Below are 15,956 nucleotides of genomic sequence, written 5' to 3'. Positions count from 1 at the left end.
TCCCTTTTCATTGCTTTCGTCGTCGATTGCTGCCACCATAGCGGCTTCGTTGTTTGTTGCCGTGACGGAACTGCTGTTGCCACATCGACTCTGTCTTCGCTTCGCCGCTTGCGCAGATGCTGGTACCCGTGATGACTGCTACTCCGACTTGCAGGTATCCGGGTCGTCCTTCTCGTCTGCATGCACCAGCACCAATGACTCTGGCGGGGTCCTTCCAGCTTGCTGCCGCAAATGTTCCGCATCCGCTGCCGACTTGGCGCGATTCGCTTGAATGTTGAGGTGGGTGTACAAAAAACCGGCAGATAGGGCGATCGCGATGCCCAGGTAACCCGTGGGCGTGGGGAACTGGTGGAACACGAGCATGCCCAGGAAGGCAAGCGGAATCTTGTTCAGCGAGCCAACGACGCTCATGGTGGTGGGAGAGGTGATGGACATGCACCAGAAGACAGAGAATGTCATCACCGAACTCACGAGCACCGAGAAGACAAGGACCAGTTTGCCAAGCGCGGTCGCCTCACCAATCGCCGCGGAAAACGGCATGATCTCAGAGATGCCCATGATAACGAAAAAGGGCAAGGACAGCAAGTTGTTATAGAAGACAGGGCCGTAACGACCGATCGAGTTACTCACAGAGCCGAGTACCGCTTTCATGTACAGCGTATACAGGACGGTGGAGATGATATTGAGAAACGTCCAGACCAGACCCCACGGCGTCACCCACCTATCGCCCTTGGCCCCGAGATAGCTGCCGAGGATCATCAACGCAAACGAGAAGTAAACAGACAGCGTCTGTGCTTTGCCGTAGAGAAACTTGTCGCCGAGGGCGATAAAGACAACGGCCAGATTTTTCAAAATGGTCTGCGCTGCGACGGACATGGTGCCCAAGCTTTTCATGGATGTAAAGAGCATGGACACGAAAAGTAGGGTGAGCGGCAGCCACTGCTTCGCCACCTCCACCGAGAAGGCTGGATAATCAATGAAGCGCGCCGCCTTTGCCAGCGCCACGATCCCCAGCGCACCGCCGGTCTGCAGCATGAGGATACCGAAGGGAAAGTTCATGTCGTATGTGTTCATGATCAGCTTGTTCACCAGGATCATACTGACGCTACAGAAGCTGTACGTCATGACGGACAGCGCCGCCTCCATCACCGCACGCGTGTGGTTCATGGCCGATGTTGATATCGTCCTCTTGGTCCCGTTTCTGTCCTCGAGACTGTTTTGGCTGATGCTGGTGGCGTTGATTCCCCTTAGACGCCCCCTTCTTCACGACCGCCCTCAGCAGCTCTTTCTGTTCTTTTTTCGGTTTGCCGTTCTCGATAAGAGTAGAGGTGACGATGCCAGCGCAGAACTAAATAGACGTGCCGACGTTCTCCCTTCGCTGATTTCCCTGCGCACAAAGGTGTGTGTGTTTGTCTGTCTGTGCGTGGTGGCGGAGAAAAAGGACAGAAGGGGAGGAGATGCAGTAAGTGCAGCGGCGCCGGAACACTATCGAAATAACAAAGAATGCGTTCCTTTCCAGATAAGCGCCGATTAATAGGTCCACGCTCACTCCTCCAAGGGATAAAAAATCGATGAGGTAATGACGAGAAGGCAGATCTGAAAGACAAACAAAAAGGGTCGAAAGAGGCCTGTGCTAGGATGTGTCAGAGAGAGAAAGTGGCACTACAGAGTCGACAAGAGGTATAACGGGGTAACAGTTCAATTTACGAAGAAGAACGAGGTGAGAAGAACAAAAATCAACACGGAGCCGAACGTTGACGCACAGCAAAAATGACGACGGACGATAAGAGAAGCGAAACGGCACCGCTACAACAACTGCAGCAATAAGGGCGACGTGGATGTGTTTGGGAGGAAGAAATAGAAACGAGCTCCCTTCCCTGTACAAACGAAAAAAAATGAGCTAAAGAAGCAAGCGAGGGAGGAAACGATGTGCGTGCGCGCGTGCGTGTGTCAAAGTGCGATTCTCTTGTGCAGGTCCCTTCAGACAACGATGCGCCGAACGGTGCAAGCGAAAGAGAGAGAGAATGGGAAGACGTGGGAAGGGGACAATAAACATGGTGATGTGGGAAGGCGTATGTCATGAAACCGGCCGTGGGGGAAGTGACGCCATAAGAGGTGGAGGGGGTAGGGGAAGCGGGATGGGTGCGTTGCCCAGCGACCCGTCCACCGCACGGCAAGAAAGACCGGAAGGTGGTGAAGAAAGGGAGGGAGTTGCACAACAGAGGCACGCGTCGAGGCGGAAGTGCAAGGTGACTTGCTAAGTCAGAAACCACCTGAGAAGAGGAGGGACGGACCCGCATTTATGGGCCATGACCATCTATCCTCAATGTCGTCCTTCACACCTTGCAGAGAAAGGAGAGGAATCGTGCAGAGGTGGCTGTGGGGCAGGAAGGCAACAGATCCGAGGCAAGGATCTGCATGTCTCCGCTCGTGGTTCGCAGCAACGTACACACCGAGAGAGTGATTGCGTGTGAGGGAATTAAGTGGGATGTCGGTCGTCTTTTTCAGGAAGAGAGTGGTCCCCTCATTTGCATCACCGCCGAGCGCGTCTTCCGTAAGCCGATCGAGTGAGCGTCTCTTGTCGCCACTACGCGCGTTGCTTCGATTATGATCTAAGAACCAAGAACAGAGAAAGTCATGATAAGAGAAAAACAAAAAGGTGATGCACGAGCGAGTGAGCGAGCGAGAGAGAGGGAAGATACAGAGAGCGAGATCGATATCCTTTCACATCTAAACGAAGGAGAGGGGCGAAAAGAGGCCACAAGAGGAGCCGCGAGCGAGGAAACGAAGATGCAGACACGTACCCGCACACACACAAAAACACAAACACGCACACGCCATTAAAGAAACGCAAAGACCAATCAGACGCAGAGGAGCATTCAGAGGGCAGAGGCAGCGAAAGTTGAAAGCGTCTGCACAAACACTCCTGATATAACAAGAGGAAAAAAGAGCACGATCGGTTTTCACGCAGGTGAAGACGAGCTTAAGCGAGGAAGTACCAAACACAGAACGTACATTGAGTTCTACGTCGGAGCGGAGGTAGAGTGGGCGAAAGAGAGTGACAAGGGGAGCAGGAGCGGCGCCGCCACCCCACGTAAACCGCCACAGCATCTCCTCCTCTGTCCCACTACTCATCAGAAGAGACCGACCACCTCTCTACAAGACTTTCGAGAGGCAGCGCGCGCTCGAATGCCACTGCGCGTGCGCGCGCTGCCTCTTCTGCGACGCCGCAGACGTCTCGCGGCACCTGCTCGGTCTCCTCCCACCGCCGTTCACTCAATTCTCGACCCATCCGTCCTCCCTGTACGTCTTCTGAAAATCCTCCACATGTTCCGCCTCTTTTTCCAATTCTGTTATTGTGGGGATGCAGCGCACCATTGCCCCCTCCTCCACATCGCTCTGGATGCGCATCATGGCGTACGACGGTTTCACAGAAAAGACCTTCACCACGCGGTTTGCCTTACCATCTGGCGCCAACTCCTTCAGTTTAGCACGGAATTCCGGCGATAACGTGTGCACACAGTCGTCGACGATGCAGCTACGCCGCAGCTCCAGCGCTTTGCCCACCTCCTTCAGTAATTGCTCTTGAACCTCATCCTCTCTCGTGTAGTTGTTGATGGTGCCGGTAAGCTGACTACGGATGGCGTCGGAGGAAACGATGACGAACGACTTGTGCACCATTTCGGTGTACCGCTTCGCCCAGAAACTCTTACCACTACCGTGAATGCCAACCAGCATGAGAACTGTAGGTAGTGACGGGTCGACGTTCCGCCGCTTTGACGAGCTTCCGCTTTGGTCGCGACCTCTGCTACTGTGGCCCCTCGTATCCTTGGAGGTGCGGCTGCTTCTGCCTCTCACCCGCTTCGTGTCTTTCGGCGACAGATGCGCGTAGCGGTACAAGATTCGAATGGTGATAGCCACCAGAATGCAAACGGCCGTTATCCATACAGCGCGGGCTCGTGACGCCCTCAAGGACGCGCACCTCTTGACCAGGACGGTGATAATCCCAGACATGATGTGTGACCTGTTTGCGTGCAGAGGTGTCGGGGCGACAATGAGAAGTCCTGCCGTGCGGTTCTATGGCGTTGCTGTGGTTTGGCCAATAGGGTGGCTATCAATGAGGGGCTATGAATACCTCTCAGATCCTTCCCTCTTCAGTGTCGTGGCAAGCTCACGTCTTTTTATGTTCACCTCTACCAATTCTCTTCCTTCCGACACAGCAGAGGGCCAGAGAAGAGCCCCACCAGCATGCAGTCACGCTTGTCGCGCTGCAGCCGCGGATGTGGCGATTAAAGCAGCGTCGAGAGCTGTTGAGACCGCTATTCCTCTCTGTGCAGTGAGCCGTCGATTGAAAATACTCGGACAAGCACGCCAGATCTGCCTCTGCTTAGTGCTGCCAATAAGATGCGAGTGTGGGTGTGCACAGCTGAGTGCGCGCCCGCCACAGAAACGCTGGCGAACGCAAGTTCGGCCGCGGTCAAATAGGCAGAGTCTGTCACTGCTAGCAGCCCAGATACATACACATACAAAGACAGAGCCACACACGAAAACAATATATAATCGTCCCCCGCTCCACAGAAACGCGAAGAGTGATAAGAGGAGGGGAAGGAGCAGCAGTTGGCAGCGCCATCGACGAGCTCCCGTTCGCTCGCATCGAGCCCGTAGCGAAGCCGTGACCTGCCAAGAGGAAGCAAAGATGAAGCTTACGGCTAACACACTCCTGACCACACGCTCACTCACCCAAACAGACACGCCCGCTCGCATCGACAAGAACTTGGCAGACGAATCAGCTCAGCGGCGTTATACTCCAGATGCATCAGCCATTGGTTCTCTCTTTTTCGCAGCGCCTGGAATGATCGAGTTCCTCGCGAACGCGTCATCCGTTCCACACCCACACCAACATGATCCGCCAATGAGAAAACAGGGCTGAAATCCCACGTGAGCCAAACATGAACAGCCAAACACAACCCAAACACACCACCCCGTCATCTTTCAGCGAGCCGCCGCCTCTTTCCATCCCGAGACGCGCGCTCATCGATAAAGGGATCGGCCCAGCTCACGTGCGGTGAAAAGAAGGGGGAGAAAAAAGGAGATACGGACTCAAGCTGCGGAGTGCACCGCCGCAATGACTGGCGGCCGCCCGATACCGCCATTTTTCAACAGAGAGCGGACCCTTTCCTTACGGCGACTTTCCACCGTTCAGCGAGACCATACACGACTGTTCGCGTGAAGCCTTCGCATCCGTCTCCCCCTAACCTATGCGTGCGTCGCTGCTGCCGCCGCCGATGCAAGCGGGCCATGCGCCTGACATGCTCCTCTCCGCCAACGGCGGTCCCTGGGTGAACGGCGCGCCAGGACCCGGGCAGCCCGTGAGCAGCGCCCGGACCATGGGCGGACGCTGCCCCGCTGCAGGCCTCGACAGGCGGAGTCCGTGCGCCCGGTCTTCCCGGCACGCGGAATGCCACCATGCGGTGTGGTGAATACCTCGGTGGAAGTCAAACGCACTCGATGGCGCCATGTGGGGCGTTCTCGTCATGCTTCCGGCACCAGTGCTCAGTCCGCACCACCCGGCCAGCCCTACGAGAGGCCGTGAATGGCGCACACACGCCTTGCTCTGTCGCACCTCACCGGCCAGTCATTTCAGCACACCAAGTAGAAGCTCTGTTGCTTGACGCGCAGCAATGCAGGTTCAAGAACAACGACCAAAGGGGGCGCGGAGCAGTCGTTTGTCGCTATGGCTATGCGTGTGTCATACAGCTTCACCCAAGCTGTGGACCTCATGTCTCTCTGCACTGCAACCGCTATTCACAGAGAGTAGGAGAGCTTCAGAAAAAGAACCCAGAGCCGCGGTTGGCGCGCTCAACGCTTCTCTGCGTCTGGGGAGGGCGACCACTCCGCTGTTCGAGAATCCATCGGTCAAAGGACGCGCGGTTCCCCGTGAGTGAGACAGGTATAGGCGTCAAGAGTGCCGAAACGGGCCGATACTAGTAGACGGACGTGACAGGTGCCGAAGTACTTTGACAACGGAAGTGTGATCCGAGCGGTGCGCGTTTGACGCCATACACACAGGGCAGCCCTTCTTTGTTTGAGAGCGGAACTGTACTGTTCGGAGCACTGTCAAAGCGCTATGCGGTGAAGAGAAGGAGGATCAGCCTCCATCAGCCGGTTCCCATCGTCTGCTTTTATGTTTGTGGAGGTCCCTCCAGCGCTAGTGGGTGTGACGTGGAGACGCTCAAGGGTCGTGCTGCGGCTTGCTCGAGCGCCTCTCAGTCATGCGCTGCCACCAACGTCCTGATTCCATCAGCGCCGCAGAAAAGCAATCGGCCATACACCCTCATCGCGCCCAGCTCGTCCTCGCCCAGGGCCTTCAGCTTGGTTGGTCACGAAGTTGCTCCTCTGACGAACTCTGCCGCATGTAGGCCAAGATCGTAGATGAATTGCCGGTCCACACAGAGAAAGCGGAGCGAGTGATTCTCTCTCGGGGTACGTGCTTGCTGCAGATAGACTCAGCTAGCATGAGTGTCTCGCGCAAAGGGGTTCGTCTTTCGAGGGCGTGAGACCCAGGGAAGGCCCCCTTCCCCAGCTGCTGTGTCTTCCAGTACGCGGCGGACGTGTGGGCAGTGGATGGGCCCAGCTTATGGCTGCACAGACAATGCTGCGAAGGAATGCATACGTAACAGAAGAAAAAAGATGACGACACGGTGTGCTGCTGTACTTCAGCAGCCGAAACGACAAAAGCCTCGCCGTGGAAAAAAAAACGGCCCTGCTATACCAACACGACGACTCCGCCTTCTCTTTCCTGTCCCTCAACAAAGGAGATCAAGACACCACATACACTTTCACGCTTCCGATTCGTTGTAACACCACGCATGGAAGCGCCATTTTGGCGTGCGGGAGTAGCCGTGTGAGAGCTCCATCACGAGCATTGACCAGAGCACCTCCGCCGTGAGGAGTTTCATCGAATACAGATCTATAGCTTTCATCTTGCCCAGATGACGGCCGAACGCTTTTGGTTCAACTCGCGTTCTCTTCTGCATCGAAGTACACAATCCCACTCTAGGACTCGTATTCCATGGAGAGCGTAAGACCATACTTCACCACGGATGTGCGATCTAGCAAATTTCTTTGCATCACCAAGCCCCAGCGAATCGTTTTATTAAAAAGACCGCGCAGCGTGGCTGCGCAGTTGCCGTCGCTCTCGGCCTTGGCTGCCACTACAAGCGGAACTGAAGTGCTCCACGTCGGGATCATCGGCAAGGCTCCATTGGCCGCTTGCGAGGCTGATGAAGGTGCACCGCCAGAGCCGCTCGCCGGCATCGCGGCGGCGTTCTTTGTGTGGATGAGCGTCGGCACGCGAAGCTGGATCCCTTGGGTGAAGCCGAGAGACACCTTCGCGACGGTGTCGACAAGGTCGAAATTGTACTGGCAGGCGACCGCAGTGGTGGACGACAGCCGTTGTAGCACTGCCACGCGCGCGCTCGTCCAGGCGTTGTTCGAGCGAACCATTTTGGTGGCTATAGACCAGTTCATCCCCGTGAAGCCGGCGCCCACGTACATGACGTCTAGCTGCGCAGAACCTTCCCTCTGTTCCAGGAAGGAAAGCTGCTGCCGCTCGAAGCCGGCGCCGAGGAGGAGATTGAAGAAGGTAATGCCGCAGTCCAACAAAAGGTTGCTACTTCCAAGGCCGTTGCGCTGGTACCCGAGAGACGAATACTTGTCGCCGCGCTCGTAATGAATGCGGCCAACGGTCACGTCCTCGGAAGCGGGCATGATGGTGTTCACCGACGCCCGCAAGTCGGCCTTGAGGCCTTCCACGAGCTCGCTGACGTTGCCCATCACGGTGACGGTGCCGCGGTTGTTGAGAGCGAGCGCTTGCTGCAGCCGGCAAACGTGCGGTACCTCGAACTCGTACGCCACCTTCATCTTGCCGACCGCACTCCCGTCGAGGCGCAGGGCCATTCGAGGAGAGATAGAAAGAAAATTACTGACGTGTGCGGCAGGCTTTTCCGCCAAGGACGGTGCCACTGGGGCGGCTAATTTTCCCGCGGGCTCCGGCGTCGTGGTAGACAGCGCATCGGCAGAAATGGCGGCAGCATCCTTGGCGAACATGCTCACGCCAAGGATGGACTCCGAGTACTGTCGAGACTTGAGTGCAACGAAGAGGCAGCTGTCATCCCGGAACGTCTTGCGGAAGAAGTCGTCCACTAAGGAGAGGTAATGGTTAAGCGTGCGAGGGGTCTCCATGGCTGAGAAGGTCTATGGGTCAGACGGGATAAATAAAAAGAGAGAGTGCAGAGCCGCACAGAGAAGATTGGTCTATTTCGGAGGCAAAGCGACGCACTAAACAAACATGAGCGTGAGCCGGAGAAGTGTGAGGCAACAAGGAGTGCGGGATCTCGTTTCCACGTAAGTACGCCAGCGAACAACTCCGCCACTGGGTGAGGGCACGTGAGGAGGCGGCGTAGAGAAATAGCAAGCGGGTAAGTAAAAAAAAAATCGCGGCACTCAACGGCCGTCACAGCCCCGCACCATGCAAAACGCTCACAGGAAAGAACGAGAGGGGAGGGGACGATGCACCAGCGGCGAGCGGGTTGAAGCGTAACGTGTAAGGTGATGCTGCAGCACCGGTCGAAGCCCTGCTAAAGCGTTTGCTTATCGGTAATTAAGACTTGTGTGCTGATGATCTATGAACTGCAGCGCTGCTGCGGATGAGGAGACAGCTGCACGATTTCGCAGTGGAGTTGCGCAAGTGGATACGCGTATGTACGGCTTCCCTTTTTCTCACGAAAAAAAAACGTACTCGGAGCCGCCGTGAAGGGTCGGTATGTGTCCACCCCAATGGCCGTTTCCCGCGACGAGTCGGGCACACAGGCCGACAGCAACGAAAATGAGATGACGGAAGTTCGTGAGCGAAGGGAAGAGGGTAGGGGGACGAGAGAGTGTGAGAGTGGACGAGAGATGTATGCGTGGAAATTACGGTCTCGATGGAGGTTAGCCTCCGTTGACGCGTGAGTACACCAAGGTCATCTCTGAGTGTAGCTGTTGCTAAGGGCCACTCGGAACGGACAGGTGCCCGCAGTGATATGCGCCGAATGAAAGGAGTGGAGGGGTGGGGGAATGAAGCAGAAATGCGCGAGTCAGTGGTAACAGAAGGTGCGGACGGACTTTCTCTGGAGCCTCTTCGTGCACAGTGCCTGCGCTCCGCTCTATTGTGCAGGAGAGTAGAGGTCGCCGTTGCCAAATACTGAGAACGACACACACACACACAATTACGCACAACAGCAAAAACATCAGCAAATACAAAAGTGAAAGGGTGGGCGGGCGGGTGTATAAAAGGTACATGTGGGTGGTGCACAGAGCCCTACCCCTCTTTCCCACCCATGAGCGTATTGTGTCAACCTTCCAGGGGTGGTGGTGGAGGGGGGCGAGAATCCGGTCCTCCATGCTAGTCGTGGATACAGGACACATCAACCGGCACCAGTGTACACGAAGCACTGCAAGTAAACGTACAGCGCAAACATGCGGGCAGTTTCCTGCAAGCGATCGCGTGCTTGCTTCAGTGCAATCCCGACGCAGAGGAGGCGGCAAGAGAAAGATGAACACCTTCGATAGAATGCCCAGAGGATACGCATCATTCGCTGCAAGGCCTGGGGACAGACATGTGCTGCGCTGCCGTTGAGGGTTCCCATTACCTTGCTTTCGTGATTGGCAGCGTGCCCTCGTACCCGTCACCGGACTACGCTAAACAATAATAGAGGACATGAAGGCAATGAAGCGGGTGGCGTAGTCGTTTGGGTTGACGCACGAGATGCGCTTTCGGTCATACATGGACCCGAATACAACATTCTCTAAGGCCTTGCGTGCATTGTACTCCTGCAAAATATCGATAATGCCTATGTAGTAGATCTCTTGCCGAAGCCCAGACACTTTGTTGCTCATCATCCCACCCTGATCCGCCGTGAAGCAGCGACCATCTAGCCTAAAACCGCTGCGCGCGTCCTCGCAAAAATCCGCTCCGTAAGACTCAGAACGCTCCCCTCCAATGTTGTGCCCTAGACTCATGGTCATGCGCAGTGTGCCATCCGCCACACTGCGCGTCAGCATACCGAGAGATCTGCCTGGGTTCGCAGAAGATAAAGAGTCCCCCGTCGCCGACAGCACATGTATGCCAACGAGGAACGAGTAGTCCATGATCATCGACCGCTTCAGAAACTCGCAATCCTTCTTGATCTGGTCGATCAGCAAGAGGCGCCGCTCCGTGCCAACGTGCATCGGACTGTTGATGTCCAGGTCCTTTTGCGTGAACGTTGTCCGACGTTTTTCCTCGTCAGAGGCGAAGCGGCCAATAGTGCTGCCCTTCAGGTCGAACTTCTCGTGAATCGTATTGGTCGTTGCGAACACATTTTGCATGATAATGAAATTGTGCGTTTTGCTGCCGATGCGAAGGCGATGGTGACCCAGAAAGTGCGGGAGCAACGTGAAAGGGTTGTCGCGCACGTGATAATAGTAGCGGTGCAGGATCTTGCGCAAGAAGGCGCTCTCCTGATCCGTCATTGTCTTGATCACCCAATCACGACCGCAGAAAAACAGCTGTGCGGCTGACTTGCCTGGTGTTGGGATGCTGTGCCAGCGGCTATTGCGTAGGACGTCGCAGTAGGCCTTCGCGTCTACGTTGAAAAATTCGCGAATATGGCGGTAGCACATTGGCGAGAAGTCCGTGAAGGTGAATTTCACCGGCGGCACGTCCTCCTCGTCTTCATCTTCGTCGTCATCTGTCGAGAAGTCCATCAACGTCTGTGTCCATGCCAGGGGGTGATCGGCACGGCGTGCGCGGGAGGTAGTCGACTCGAAGCTCCCAACGGGCCTCGAAAAGCCGTGGCAGTCACGGCGTATGTCATCTCCTGAACTCATAGTGCCATTCTCCACGGCCAGGATCTGCGGCATCTCGCTTCGTTGGCGGTGTGCTTGAAGATAGGCGCTGCCAGCCATGGACGGGCGGGCGTCTATCATCCTCCGACGAGACGCTTTCTTCACGCGCGTAGCCGCTGGACCGCAACAGGCGATCCCCGTCTCGGTGCGAGACACGAAATGCATTTTTGACGCAATAGAGAAATCCTTTTGCGGGTTCAAGGGCCGCTGCTTTTCTGGGAGCGAGATACTCGTGATGCCGCGCTCCAGTGCTATTTTCAGGCAGCGTATTACCGTTTTGGTGGCAGCGTTTTGCTCATCGCCGTCGTCCGCGTCGGAGACACTGGCCTGCTGGGAGCCCTCCGCACCAATGGAGCGACCATCATTCGCTTTATCGTGTCCCTCCTTCTCCCAGTCCGAATCGCTTGCGGACTCTAGCTTCACCGACGCCAGCAGCTCCCTGTTAAGAGGCATGCTCTGCTATACGTGCTGCGCGCGTTTTTGGCGCAAAGAAAGAAAAATGGATCTGTACGCAGACAAAGGCAGGCGCGGGCGAAAATGGCGAGGAGAGGGGAAAGAAATGACGATGCGCGACCTCGCCAAAAAAAATGCGAAAACGCACGAAAGCAGAGCAGAGAGGCACAGCTAACGAGGTCGTGAACAGGACCGGTGAAGTCGCGCAAACGAGGCAAAAAAAAATGCAGCGACAGCGAGTGGACAACGGCGAAAGTGTGCTGAGGTGGGGTGAGGGAGGTGTGCGTAGTGTGTGTATGTGTGTGTGCTGAAAAGACCGCCACCCAGCTTCGCGGCTGAACGGAGAGGAAGAGAAAAGGCACGCCTTGTGCCAAGAACGAGAGAAGAGGACACACACACGCACACACTACACGAAGGGGAAGACGCCTTTAGTTTTCTGGAGAAGCGGCGCCAAAGTAGAGCGCTGAACAAAAAGCACCGCGAGAAAGAGCGATGCACAAACGCTGCGAGCAGAGAGAGGAGAGCGAACGGGAAAATAGAGTTACAGGGAGGCAGCAGGGCGGGAGAGCGTGTCTGCTCGTGAAGCTGTGGTAAACAACATAAATATATATGTAGTTGCCTTTGATTTCAGCTGGGAGTGCGTCTCCTGTGCAGACGACCCGCCACAACGGGGAAAGGAAAGGGGAACAACACCGCCAACACAAAATAGAAAAGGGCAAAAAAAGAGGACTGGTATTTCTGTTCCTCTTTACATGAAGCTACGTTCGACGTGATCGCTGTAGATGCACGCAGGCTCCCTCGTCGAGCACAAATACAGAAGCACTTGTACGGTGCAACAGGTAGGCAGGTCCGCTGCGATGCGATGGGGCAGACCACCAGGCCATTCTCCCACATCGGCCAGGGAAAAACCAAAGGTAAAAGGCGACCCCATAAACCCCAAGTGAGTAGGATATACAAGAGAGGGGAAGGGAGAGCAGTACCGCATAAGGTGAAGCTCTCCTCCGTTCAAGCAGAGAGACGAGGGATGACGCGACCGATGAGCGCTGTGCTGCATCCGTTCGGAGGACATAGACGTAAGGCTGTCTCACGCTGAGAGCCAAAGCACGGTGGAGCGTGAGCCACAGTGACGCTTTGCGGTGCCGAGGCGCAGCCAGCGGTGGGGAGATGCTGCGCGTAATCCACCGCTCTTTAGCGCGGCGCGTTCGATGGTAAAGCCTCACCACCTCGCTGGTGTTCTCTACGTTACCCTTGGCGGATTTCCGTTTGCTTTTAGTTACACACACAGGCGCCGCTAAGCGCCTGCCGTTGCTCGTAGTGCTCTAATCGTTTTATCCAACAAGACGGGCAAAAATGAAGCCCTTAGACGTAAACGAAGACACATGCACATGTACGGCAAAGAAGCGAAAAGGGAAGCTCACGGTGGCTGAAGGAGCGAGTCGGCCCAGTGACTCTGGGTTACCGCCCATTGTTCGTGGCCGCAGGCACTCCTTTGAGATATGCTGGCCAGCGCGCGCAATAGACGCCAACGGTGAAAGTTCCTCGGCACCAACTCTATGCCTTTCGGTGCGTCGTCACTTTGCGGGCCTTTTTGGTCTGACTCTTTGCCCCGATGCTGTATTCCTGCTTGATGGAGAAGGCCCGTGTTTCGACTGGCATGACGGCTGCGCGCTTCACATCGGCACCCGGTGCCGCGGTGGCATCCGCGTTCGCGTTGTCCTCCTCCTCCTCACGAGAGGCCTTGCTGACGCTGGAGCTACGGCTGTTAACAAGTGCTTCTCTTTGCTTGTCCTCTAGCGCAGCCGCCTTGGCCGCTTGCGCAGCGGCCGCAGAGGCTGCCACCACTGACTGGCGTGCAGCGAACACGTCAGCGCCCGGTAGCTCGACGTTCTGCACAGAGCGAGTGGCAAGAACACGCGAAAGGGACCGCATTGCGTTGAACCACGGAGACGGTGTCGTGTGCGAGAGAAAGGCGGAGCACTCTGCCTGCGACACCTCGGGTGGTGCCACCGTCTTCACGGCACTGGCCAATGAAGGCAGCGTTCCCGTCATGGGCCGGTGCACACCTGCGGGGCAGAGGGAGCGGTAAAATTCCCACTCTTTTCGTGCCGCCGTCATCGCACCACTCATATTGTTTTCCGCCACGGCTTCGCTGGCCAACGCCGCATGCGCCACTACCGCCACATCATCGCCGCCACTCGCTACGGCGTTCTTCACCAAGTCCACAAGAAACGCGATGTTGTCGCGCACCACCGCCGTGGTTGGCGCGCAGCATCGCAGCAGCTCCTTCGCCGTCGTCGGCAGCTTGGAGGCAATTGCCAGCACAGAGGACAGGTGTAGAACAGCTGTGGGCGAATCATCCACCTCACGTGCCGCCGAGTCCCGCCAGTTGAACACGTCACGCGCAACCTTCTCCTGGAGCTTGCTTAGACCGCTGAGGCTGCGGCCGAGGGCGATCTTGTACGTCTCATCAGGCACCACGTTCGGCTTCTCGTAGAGCTGAAGGGAGAGCTGTTTGCTTTCCTTGTAGACATGCACGAGCAGGCTCCCAATGCTGGCGCGGCCCTCGCTATTCAGGAGAAGTGACTTTAATCGGTCATATACGTAGAGGAGAAAGTGCGTGTCCTGCCGCGCATAGTGCACCATCTCTGCCGACAGTGGTCGAATACGCCAGTCAGCCGTCTGGTACTTCTTGTTCAGCTTCACCTGGCAGAAATGGTCAACCGCGAAAGCGAGGCTGTGCGGCATGTGCAGCGCCTGGAGAGCCACACCTGTGTCAAAGAGGTTCACAAGGTAAAGAGAAAAGTCTTTCTGTAGCCATCGAACATCTTCTCGCGCACCGTGCAGCACTTTCAGAATTGCCGGGTTCAAAAAAACAGGCGCCAGCGCCGCCCCCATAGACGAGCGCAGCTGCAAGCAATCCACAATGAAGTCCTCCGCGCGCGTGCTGATTTGCATGAGACACGTAAAGCCCTGATAGCTGTAAAAGTCGTGGTGCTCGAGGTCTACAGCGATTTCACTCGACAGCAGCAGCTTCTCGACCATCGCCTGCAGCGCCACCGGAGTGTCCACAAAAGTCAGCGGGCACGCGTCTAGTGGCACCGGCGGCACCTCCGGCTGCGGAAGCAGCTGAGACTTTGGGATGGTAAAGTCCTTAATCACGGCCTCGAAAGGGTGCTGACCAGCGATCCCCACGTGAGATTGCCCAGATGCGTTACAGTAGTGTGGAACGAACGGCGCCGTCGAATTGTCCACAGGGGTGTCGAAGAGCAACTGCGGGCGCCGAATGTGGGCCAGGCGCACGACGGCCCCATGCCCGTTCGCTGATTCGGCAGCCCCTACAACACCGTCCCGGTGTGGAGAAGCCACCAGCTCGGAGCCAAAGGTAATGGAGAGCTGTTCCTGCGCGTCGAGCTTACGCCCCTTCACCTCATCGAGAAGTGAGTCGACATTTTCCAGCAGTGAGTCGATCGCCTCCATCACTGCGTTGCGCTCCGTCTCGACCAGGTGAACCGCGCCGCTGCGCGGATCCTCTTCCGAGCAAAGGCTGGTGCGACGCCGCTTCGGCAGCATCTGTGTACAGGCGTCCATCACTGCCACAAGCGTTTCACTGTCATCTCGAATATGCTTGCGAAATCCACGAAAGGCAAGATGGTAATCATAGTCGTCCAGCGGAAGTTGCGACGAAAACTTGCTGTACTCTTTCAGAGGACCAAAGACGGCAGACACAACATCCTTTGTTAAAGGAAGCGTGACATCGGCGACCTTTGCAGGCATTCCGCTAGCTGACTTACCACGAAGAGGCTAGCAAAGGTGAGAAATGTATAGCAACCCCGAGAGGTCGGACCACGTTGCCTAAGCCCCCGCGCAGCACTGCACCGAACCTGGATGACAGAGCACACAGAGCAGCTACTGGAAAACAGCTAAGAATTGAGCAATCAGTATGAGATCGACTTCACCGCCGCGACAAGCGCCTCCGCAGAACAGACAAAGACGAGGAAAAAGACGCCTGGAGATTTGGAGGTGCACAAGGAAGGATCGGAGAGCTTCACAGAACAGTAATGAAACAGACATATATATATATAGAACCGACAGGCACCGCCAAAGAGGAGTACATGCATAGTTTCGTACACAAAAAAAATCGTCCAACAGGATTCGTGAGAGAAGTAAATAGTACCTGAAGGTGCACCCCGTCAAATGATGATTTCCTGAGACGCATTTCCGCAGAGAGAGAGGCGCACCCCCTCCACAAACACGCTCCGACACACAGTCGGCTCTTCTTGGGGCTGCGACTGCCGCTGCTGCTGCTGACATACGTGTTAGCGCGGCACCCGGGAATCGGAGAGGCCGATCCCGTGACAGCAGCGCCGCCGTTCGCGCTATAGGCAGCAAAGGAAATGCGTTATCGTTGCTATGTTCGTCTTGCTCGACGCGGGCTCGTCCGCCACCGCCAGCTGCGGCGCGCACCACACGCAGCGCGCACGTGCTCCCTCTTCAACATCATCGCACGGCGCCCTCAGCTGGTGTGAATTAAGCATTGGGATAGGGTGTGGTATGTCTGTCGGCACAGCGTCGAG

At 56.3% G+C, this 15,956-nt stretch overlaps 5 protein-coding genes across 5 annotated transcripts; all 5 read right to left on the bottom strand.

The window, feature by feature from the left end:
* Positions 1–138: 138 nt before the first annotated feature.
* Positions 139–1,167, bottom strand: LSCM1_02339 (uncharacterized protein; the record flags this gene model as incomplete). Its single annotated transcript, XM_067319922.1, has 1 exon — positions 139–1,167. One exon carries the CDS (start codon positions 1,165–1,167, stop codon positions 139–141), a length of 1,029 nt encoding a protein of 342 aa, XP_067175297.1.
* A 2,109-nt stretch (positions 1,168–3,276) lies between these two features.
* LSCM1_02338 (uncharacterized protein) lies at positions 3,277–4,014 on the bottom strand (the record flags this gene model as incomplete). The annotated part of the gene is made up of 1 exon (XM_067319921.1): positions 3,277–4,014. One exon carries the CDS (start codon positions 4,012–4,014, stop codon positions 3,277–3,279), a length of 738 nt encoding a protein of 245 aa, XP_067175296.1.
* A 3,042-nt stretch (positions 4,015–7,056) lies between these two features.
* Positions 7,057–8,244, bottom strand: LSCM1_02337 (uncharacterized protein; the record flags this gene model as incomplete). Its single annotated transcript, XM_067319920.1, has 1 exon — positions 7,057–8,244. The coding sequence occupies one exon, from the start codon at positions 8,242–8,244 to the stop codon at positions 7,057–7,059; it is 1,188 nt and encodes a 395-aa protein (XP_067175295.1).
* A 1,497-nt stretch (positions 8,245–9,741) lies between these two features.
* LSCM1_02336 (uncharacterized protein) lies at positions 9,742–11,382 on the bottom strand (the record flags this gene model as incomplete). The annotated part of the gene is made up of 1 exon (XM_067319919.1): positions 9,742–11,382. One exon carries the CDS (start codon positions 11,380–11,382, stop codon positions 9,742–9,744), a length of 1,641 nt encoding a protein of 546 aa, XP_067175294.1.
* Positions 11,383–12,933: 1,551 nt separating this feature from the next.
* Positions 12,934–15,156, bottom strand: LSCM1_02335 (uncharacterized protein; the record flags this gene model as incomplete). Its single annotated transcript, XM_067319918.1, has 1 exon — positions 12,934–15,156. The coding sequence occupies one exon, from the start codon at positions 15,154–15,156 to the stop codon at positions 12,934–12,936; it is 2,223 nt and encodes a 740-aa protein (XP_067175293.1).
* Positions 15,157–15,956: the final 800 nt, after the last annotated feature.

Source organism: Leishmania martiniquensis, chromosome 34, assembly GCF_017916325.1.
Source record: "Leishmania martiniquensis isolate LSCM1 chromosome 34, whole genome shotgun sequence".
Taxonomy (NCBI): Eukaryota; Euglenozoa; class Kinetoplastea; order Trypanosomatida; family Trypanosomatidae; genus Leishmania; species Leishmania martiniquensis.
Note: the sequence above shows the minus strand (reverse complement) of the source record. Positions and strands in the feature narration are given on the sequence as shown.